At 41.7% G+C, this 9,148-nt stretch overlaps 1 protein-coding gene across 1 annotated transcript; it reads right to left on the reverse strand.

The window, feature by feature from the left end:
- Positions 1-429: 429 nt before the first annotated feature.
- Positions 430-9,148, reverse strand: YEATS4 (YEATS domain containing 4). The gene is made up of 7 exons (XM_048835814.2): positions 8,873-9,148; positions 7,215-7,334; positions 5,781-5,847; positions 5,589-5,683; positions 4,008-4,100; positions 3,840-3,927; positions 430-1,907 (listed from the first exon to the last, which is right to left on the reverse strand). Exons 1-7 carry the CDS (start codon positions 8,921-8,923, stop codon positions 1,738-1,740), a joined length of 684 nt encoding a protein of 227 aa, XP_048691771.1. The 5' UTR covers positions 8,924-9,148; the 3' UTR covers positions 430-1,737.

Consider the following 9,148-nt stretch of genomic DNA (forward strand, 5'->3'; position numbering starts at 1 on the left):
GGGTAAGCCATTGGCCCCATATTTCTCAAACTTTTGTATTGGTGACCCCTTTCACACAGCAAACCTACGAGTGCGACCCCTCCTTATACATTAAAAAAATATTTTTTGTATTTAACACTATTATAAATGCTGGAGTCAAAGCAGGGTTTGGGGGTGGAGGCTGACAGCTCGCGACCCCCCCCCCCATTTAATAAACTTACAACCCCATTTGAGAACCCTTGCCCTATCTAAATCCTATCTTTCCAACTTCAGCCCACACTCAAACCCAGATTAGCAGCTGCAAGGAGTCAGAGGAGCTGCTGTTCTGGAATATAGACATCTATTTTACTTCCCGTCAGTTTAGTACATTTCCACTCCTATTCTCCTCTCATGAGTCTTGAAAGGCATCAGATCAGCAACAATTTGTAGACGGAAGCCACTTGGACCATCTTTTAGAGTCAGCCAGCTTTATTTGAACATTAGACAGTAGTTGGTTCCATGGGAGTTATAACTCTTTGAAACACCTTTAAACAAAGAGTCTTGGCTTGTGCCTTCTCATTTGATTCCCACGTATCTTAGCTGCACTGTGGGGTCAGAGAATGAAGGAAAAATCCTTCCAATTCTATATTAAGTGCAGATATCAAAAAACTGCATTATTTGAAGTAAATTACTTCTATGAAACTGTTTTAAATGTATTTAGTTTACTAAAGTCATGGTCAACAGGCGGTTCATATTAATCTCAAATTTAAAGCAATCCCAATGCTTTGAGTCTTTAAAATCTCACATTAATTCCTGGGGTTTGTGTGTGTATTTAACAGGTGATTTTATTGTATAGTGGTAATTTAAAAAATAGCAGGGAAGATAACCCTTTTCATTCCAAGGTCACATTTTATTCCTATGAATAAAGTCAGAGCTGTCAAGGGGAATATGTACTGCTTTTTCGGTAAGGACGTATGCTAGAGTTACTGGAGTTGGTAACAAATAATACAGTATAATAATAATATATTAGGCCAACAAAAAGTTGCAAAACATGACAAGTCAACTTACATCTTGAAATATAAGTAATGTGGTTGCTGCATTTATATAAGTCTGATCTACATTTTTATAGTTTGTCTCTGTACATTTGTACAGTAGTACTGCTAGTTTAAAGAATCTCATCTTCCTGAATCTCTGCCAGCCCACTGTTTCCTCATACCAATACCAATATCAGAAAACAGAAGTGCAGATGTAATTTTAAACTGACAGGCTTAATCTACCTGCATACCAAAGATTTTAACCTCTCCCTTCAAATTTACTCATCACACTGGATGTGAAGCCAACAACTAAGCAGAGGAATTTCAGATTCCCAACAGTGAAAAGGCTACTACTATTTTAATGTTCAGTTTTAAAGATTTGTCTCCAATACTTTAGAAAGAGTAAATGGATTATGAAAACGGATTACATTTTGTAAATTATAGTAACCTGAGATTTATTACAAAGTTACCATGCTGCACTCAATGCAATTTTAAAAAAGTCTGATCTCAAAGAATTACATTCTTTAAAACGATAGAAAAGTAAAAATTGCACATACTTCGATAGTTTAAACACTAGACATTTTTCATCTATAAAGCTGGCCTCATGTACACCCATCTTTTGAAATGAAATTCAAGGATGAAACTGTACATAGTCCCCTCTATGAATTTGAGGGAATATGTTAACATTGTTCCATGATCTAAGTCCCTTTATTTACAGCTAAGTCTCTATCAAATTGATAACTTGTTAAATATCTTTAGACTGGTCATCTTCTTCAAGTTTCCTGATTTCACTCTTTAAACAGTTGATAGTTTCACGACTTGCTTTTAATCTCTCTTTAAGCTCCGCAATTTCAAAACTGGTTTTTTTTTTGGCAGCTTCCAGCTTTTCCCTGGTTTTAACTTCAAGATCTGCAACTGGGATGGTGACAAAGAAAAAAAATTTTTAGTGCACTGCAAAACTGCAATTACTCAATATAATGTAACAGAGGGCAGAATCTGTTTCACAGAATCTTCACTACTGGTAATGCATGGACCCTAAAAGAATCCAGAAGGACCTTCAGATCCCATTTTGGAGTTTGCATGGCTGGAAGTTGGGCTCCTATTCCCTACCAGGTGCAAAAAAAGCACCTTGCCCTCAATGCCTTACCATAATAGTTATTCTACATGTCTCAGATATACAGTGGCACAGAATCTGTCTTTCCAAGTATCCTACAGAAATTGCAGTATTGAAATACTGTAAATTCCAGCTTTTAGCTTATGCACAAAAACATTGTGAGAATGTTACTTTCCCCATATCTCCATTTTTGGGCTGGCAGGGCAACAGAAATCTGAATAGAACACTGGCACTCCACTGCATCGCAAAAACATCACCCCTCCCATTTGTGGGATATTAAATTAAACAGCCCATGCTCCAGGAAGGTCCTACTCGATATCTTCTTCCACAAGCATATTTATGAGAAATGCAAATAAGGAAACACCTCTAATACTTTGGCTGTAGAGCAATAAATCACTTCTATCCATGCCTAGTAGAAACATGTAGCCATTTTTTTAGTTTAAATGTAAAAGTTTGACATGCTCAAAAGTAAAGTCATAAAACATTTTCTACTGTCCAATTAACAAAGTAACAAGCTACAAATACAAAAAATAATCCTCAGTACTTTTGTGAGATAGGTATTTTACAAATGAGGAAACTGGTAAAGACATTATTTCCACCGCACAGATGATAAAACTAAGGCAGGAAAGTCAAGTGATTTACCAAAGTCGACACAGCACTACAGTGGCAACGCTGAGATTAGAATCCAGCATTTTCTGGCTTTCAAAGCTATATGTACTCCCTTAGTCCTCAGTTTTAGGTATCTCAAAAGTATCTTAAGTAATATAATTTACTGACAATACTTAAATGGGAGGGGTAACATACAGACAGGAGGACAGAACCAAAGCGTAAGTGTCCTGGAGAGATTAGAGCAGCAGAGTTATAGACAGCAATGTGAGATCTGGAATGAATATATATTAAATCTATGCTCTGGGTATAGGAAATCAGAAAGCTGATTCAAAATCTGAAGGAGGGGATAAGTCAAATAGCCACACCAGTCAATATTAATAAAGTTTATTTTCATTTTATCGCCTTAATGCCCTCAATACTTAAAGAAAGCATTATAGTTGCAAAGGAAACAAAGAATTAGGAAAGAGGTTGGATAGGGAGGTGACTCTATAAAAGTCTTATCTTAAGAAATGGTCTACAGCATGAAAGTTTGAGAACTTCATTTAGAAAACAAGTAATGGTAACTATTCACTCCATCCCAAAATAGCTGCTCGCTTCAGGTAAAGGTGTTGAAATATTAACATTAAATATTGCAATTCTAAGTTCAATCTCTGAGTTCAGTTAATATCCTATTTAGATGAACGGGGGAAGTTCACACCTCAAATCTATTGGGCAACTTCATTCCTTGTGAGAGGTTTCACAGTGGTAGCTGTGTTAGTCTGTACCAGCAAAAACAACAAGGAGTCCTTGTAGCACAAGGACCCCTCAGGGGTTTTTTCATTCCTTGTGTTACTCTCCGACTTCACTGGAATTACATGAACGATAAATATTTCTATCAGCCTTCATATAGAATTATTCACAAGTAAACAATTGTGAATAATGTACAAATCTGAAACCTTCAGATCCTAAAATTAGTATAATACTTAATAGATATGTCTGTAGAGATATTTTTCAAAAACATATAGAGATCTTTCCACATACAAATTTCACTTTACAGCAGCAGACAAAGATAATTAAAAACATTAATGGTTAATCTTAACTTCTAAAATTCATGTGTGACATTAGAATTATCAGTTGGCACTTACACTCTGTTTCATGCTTATAAGCTCCTAGTGTTAGCTGACGAGATGTTGTCAAAAGCTGCTGCATCATAGCAGTAGGATCTTGAAATATCTAATAGAGGAGAAAAATACACACCTGTTATCAATCTCACTATTTAAAAACAAAACCTTTAATATGTTCTCTTTTCTTACCATCTCATCATAAAACTCGGATACTACAGTTTTCTTTCCCAGTATTGCATTGGTGTCAGACTGAAACAGCTTCAGCAAATGGTACAAAGTTACCTGTGCAAGGAAAACAGATAGACCTGAATAAATGTAATATGCACTTTAAGAAAAAATAAGTGATACACCACAATGGAATTAAAACATTCATTGCTCTTTTTGCTGTGCAAGCATATAGGATTTTTAAAACCCTGTAAGAATTCAAGAACTAAACCGATCTTCTGATACTGTTTAAACTTTTAAATTCAGTTATTCTGTTATATTACTTGTTAAACAACTTAAGCATCCTGAAGCCAAATGTTTGGCTGGATTTGGAAAGGGTCTAGGGAAAGTAAAATAGAAAATAAGATAAACGAAGATTGATCTATAAATGCTACTATAATAATTACCTTTTTTAAGGCATTCAATGAGTTGGTGCACAATAAGCCAGGAAGTGCATCTGCAGAACACTAGCTAGCCACACAACAATATCCCATGTGGACACAGCTACAGCACTAACAGCAGTAAGTCAAAGCACACTACAGAACTTTGCAAGCATGATGTAGCTGGCTATAGATTCACACGCTAGGTTTCTGTGCACCAGCTCACCATGTAGACAAACTCTGAGCACAGAAAAGATCACTTGGTTCATGTGGGACCCTATGCATACGGATGCCTAACAAAACACAGTTAGGAAGTGCTTCTCAATATTAATCTAGATTTATATCACCCCTCGATGAAGTTCTTCTCCAAGAGTTCCTTTTCTATTATTCTGTGGGAGGTGATAGGTAATGGAATAGGCTGTGAGCCTACCTACAAACCCCTGGTTATTCATGGGAGGCCAGGACCATCCATGTGGAAGCAACATGGATTCACAATGGCTCTGGCTCTAATCAACAAATCCCAACAACTCTGCCTTTTCCACTCCTTCCCTTAAGCAAACCAGTTAAGTGCCACAGAGATGGCCGATACCTGCTTCCAGTTGGAAGAATTGTACATAATGGAGGGCAGGGAGGGAAAAAAGAGACAATCCAGGCTATTTTATCTACTTTGATCCTCTTTGGAACACCTTACAGTTCTTTTCCTTCCTTCAACACCATTCAAAAAAGTGTGTAATCCATCATATTCCTCCATAGTGTTAATCAGGTCAAGGAAAGCATAAAGAGTTTGAGAGTTTTGGACAAGGAGAAAGGACTAAGCTCTTGTGATCATGGTAATTTACAAATTCTGTTTTCAACAAGTAGGCATTCCCTTCCCACCTTCAGGCACCACAGTGCTATTTGACACGTGCTTTCCCTATCTAAACTTAGTTTAAAAGTGTGAAAGCCAGCTATGCACTGGGATTCAATGCACAATAAAAAATGACTCCAAAAGCTGAGTAATAGCACACATTATCTTGAAGATGCATCCAAAAGTGAAGGGTAGGCATACAGTAATGAAGACATTAAACATGCTGAGACTTAGTATTAGAACTTTTTCTGGTCAACTGCATCCCATGTCAAAGTTTTATAAATGCACAATACACTACACATAAATAAAGGTTTATTAAAAGCCAAAAAATGTACTTACAGGTCTTTCATTGGGATCAATAAAAAATATCTTGATGATGATTTCAAATTCACCCCAACCCGTTTCAGTGATTTCATATGGTGGTTTGGTAACAACTGCAGTGGAAAAAATAGTGGCAGGAACACAGATGACGGATGACTTATAGTCTCATTATGTGAGAGCTATGTACAAACCATAAAAAAACAAACTTACCTCTTAAAGGATTACCATAGCTTTCATGTAGTTTAAATTGAATTTTCTTCACATAAGCAGACATATCCTAAAATGTAAACACTGTGGCCAATTATTTCCAGATATTAAAGCACACTGAACAGTTTCTCTCATTGTTTCTTCCCCTCCACATATCTATTATGTTTACTAATGTGGCAACCTATCTGCCAAAACCAAGCTATACTCCAGATTATGTGGATTTTTTAAATCTCTTGCTACATTTCTCTCTGATGACATCAATGTAATTTATTTTCTATATGATCCTTGCAGAAATATAGATTGTTTTTAACTGCCAGTCTATATAACTCACTTTTTGCCAAACACTTATCTGCACACCTTTTCCCTAATGCCAGCTCTAAATTTGTACATATAATTAATGTGTTATACTGGAGATGAAGAAGCTATTCTAACTGTGCCTGTATTTTCTTCTGACCCAACACAATGCTAAGGGCCTTTCTGGCATTTCTTGAGTGACACTGTCATTACAACATTTGCTATATTTTAACAGGTAAGGCCCCAATTGTGCAATTATGCATGTGCTTAACTTTGAAGTCAATGGGTCCACTAACATGCTTAAAGTTAAATATGAATGTAAGGGCTTGGCTACACTTGCGAATTAGAACGCATTAAAGCAGCCCCGGGCGCCCTAGCTCACTACCCGTTCACACTGGCAAGGCATGTAGAGTGCTCTGACTCCACGGCTAGAGTGCTCCTGGTACTCCACCTGGGCAAGAAAATTAAACACTTGTTGCGCCTTGGCTGAAACGCCCGGTTGTCAGTGTGAACAAGGTGTTGCATTACTGCGCTCTGATCAGCCTCTGGAAACGTCCCATAATCCCCTTAAGTCAAGTGGTCACTCTTCTCATTGTTTTGGAATCGCTGCAGGAATGCGGATATGCCCTTTGAAAGCTCCGTTTCTGACAGCCGGCTGCTTATGTGCTCTGAAACAAAGCAACCATGACTGTGGAATGCTGTGAGAGAGAGAGAGGGGCGGTGTGTGTGTGTGTGGGGGGTCTGCTGCTGTCTGAACTTACAAGACAGCATGCTGACATGCTCTCTCCCCCCGCATACACATAACACACTCCCTGTCACACTCCACCCCTCCCCCTCATTTGAAAAGCATGTTGCAGCCACCCGCATGCTGGGATAACTACCACAATGCACTGCTCTCTCTGTGGTCATTGCAAGAGCTGCTAATGTGGCCACACCCGTGCGCTTGTAGCTGTCAGTGTGGACAGACTGCAGCGCTTTCCCTACTGCACTCTACAAAGGCTGGTTTAACTCAAAGCGCTCTACATCTGCAAGTGTAGCCATGCCTTAAGTGTCTGCAGAATTAAGGCCTATATCTAGACAGATGACAATTTATGGTAAACATTTCTAGTTCATCTTTTGGTCAATAATCAACTTTTTGCCTACCTCATTTCTATAGGGCTTTACATAAACTGTCCACTGATGTGTGTGTCCATCTTCCTCTCTCTTCTTTCCAAAATAACGTGCAACATTTCCATAAACTATAGGTTTCACAATAGTAACACCCTTTAAAAAAGAAAAATGATCAGCAGCTCATAAATGATAACTGAAACTAATCCTGTTGAGAAGCCACATGATATATAACAGCTGCTATTTTTACTTCACAATTTAAGCTATTCTGCCATTTGTATCTGTTTTGTTTAAAACATGTATTTTATCATTCTGAGATCTGAGAGACTCCATCTGACAGAGAAATTAACGTTTCTGAGCCGCATAAAGAACACTTCAATCTCTCTGGTCACGCAATCACAGACATGAAGGTCGCTGTCTTAAAACAAAAAAACTTCAAATCCAGACTCCAGCGAGAAACTGCTGAATTGGAATTCATTTGCAAATTGGATACTATTAATTTAGGCTTAAATAGAGACTGGGAGTGGCTAAGTCATTATGCAAGGTAGCCTGTTTCCTCTTGTTTTTTCCTACCCCCCCCCCCCCCAGATGTTCTGGTTTAACTTGGATTTAAACCTGGAGAATGGTCAGTTTAGATGAGCTATTACCAGCAGGAGAGTGAGTTTGTGTGTGTATGGGGGTGGGGGGGATGTGAGAAAACCTTGATCTATGCAGGAAATAGCCCGACTTGATTATGTAAAGAGTTGTCACTTTGGATGGGCTAGCACCAGCAGGAGAGTGAATTTGTGTGGGGGGGTGGAGGGTGAGAAAACCTGGATTTGTGCTGGAAATGGCCCACCTGTTGATCACTTTAGATAAGCTATTACCAGCAGGACAGTGGGGTGGGAGGAGGTATTGTTTCATGATTTCTGTGTGTATATAAAGTCTGCTGCAGTTTCCACGGTAAACATCTGATGAAGTGAGCTGTAGCTCACGAAAGCTCATGCTCAAATAAATTGGTTAGTCTCTAAGGTGCCACAAGTACTCCTTTTCTTTTTGCGAATACAGACTAACACGGCTGTTCCTCTGAAACCTTCCAGTATGGAGGCTACCAGTGGCAAGGGGGGAAAAGAAGGGGTGAAAAATGCGTTTTCCAAAAGACCAGCACAGCAGTTATGAAGCGCCTGCAGCGTGCTGAACCAATCTCTTTGCCCCACAGCAGAGGCCAAGAGCCAGGTGACGTTGGGAGACCGAGTTGCCCTCCGGCTCAAGCCGCCCAGCCCCGCAGAGCGGGCATGGCGGGACCCGCTCTGTGGTACAGACAGGAAACGTCGGTGCCCCGCCCGCGGGTTAAGGCTGGTCTCTACCACCGCGTGCTGCGAGCGGGGCTCCCTCCGGCCCCCGGCGGCTGCTGCTGCTGCTCCTCACCCCGGCCGGCTCTGGCGGGGACGCGGGCTTTACCCGCGCTGCTGCGGCGGTGGCGGCGGCACTGGCCCTTGGGGCGGGGGGCTGCCAAGCGGTGAACGCGCCGGGGCCGCCACCCCCCGCGGCTGCTTGCACCCCGCGGCGGGCACTGGGCGCAGCTCCGCAGCCCCTCCCCGTGCGGAGCCCCCAGCAAGCCGAGCGCGCCCGGGGGAGGTGGGGACAGGCGCCCTCCCGCCCCCGGCGGAGAAAGGAACCCGCCCCCGGGCACCGGCCCCGCCCCCGGCCGGCACCTTCACTCTTCCCCCGGAGTCAGGCCCGAACTCAGCCATTCTCTTGAACATATTGCAGCGCGGGGAACCGCCCGGGGCCGCGCCGGCCGCTCGCGCTCAGCCCCCTGCTCCGCGGCAGCGAGGCCAGGCCCGCGCGCAGCTCCGGCCACGGCTCGCGCCTTCCTTCCCCGCCGCCAGATCAGGTGGGGGTGGGTTACCCGCCAGACCCCGGCCCGTGCCCCTGGCGCTTCTACGTCACCAGGGAGGCAGCCCGCCCGCGTGCAGCGCGAGGTCACC

Source organism: Caretta caretta, chromosome 1 (assembly GCF_965140235.1).
Source record: "Caretta caretta isolate rCarCar2 chromosome 1, rCarCar1.hap1, whole genome shotgun sequence".
Taxonomy (NCBI): Eukaryota; Metazoa; Chordata; order Testudines; family Cheloniidae; genus Caretta; species Caretta caretta.

What these genes read in the sequence shown, in the direction of transcription:
- YEATS4 (XM_048835814.2), bottom strand. Translation starts at nt 8,923, where the DNA reads ATGTTCAAGAGAATGGCTGAGTTCGGGCCTGACTCCGGGGGAAGAGTG. An exon ending in TAAAGCCCTATAGAAATGAG is followed by an intron (nt 5,848 to 7,214) that starts GTAGGCAAAAAG and finishes TTTACATTTTAG; the next exon opens with GATATGTCTGCTTATGTGAA. An exon ending in CCGAGTTTTATGATGAGATG is followed by an intron (nt 3,928 to 4,007) that starts GTAAGAAAAGAG and finishes CTCCTCTATTAG; the next exon opens with ATATTTCAAGATCCTACTGC.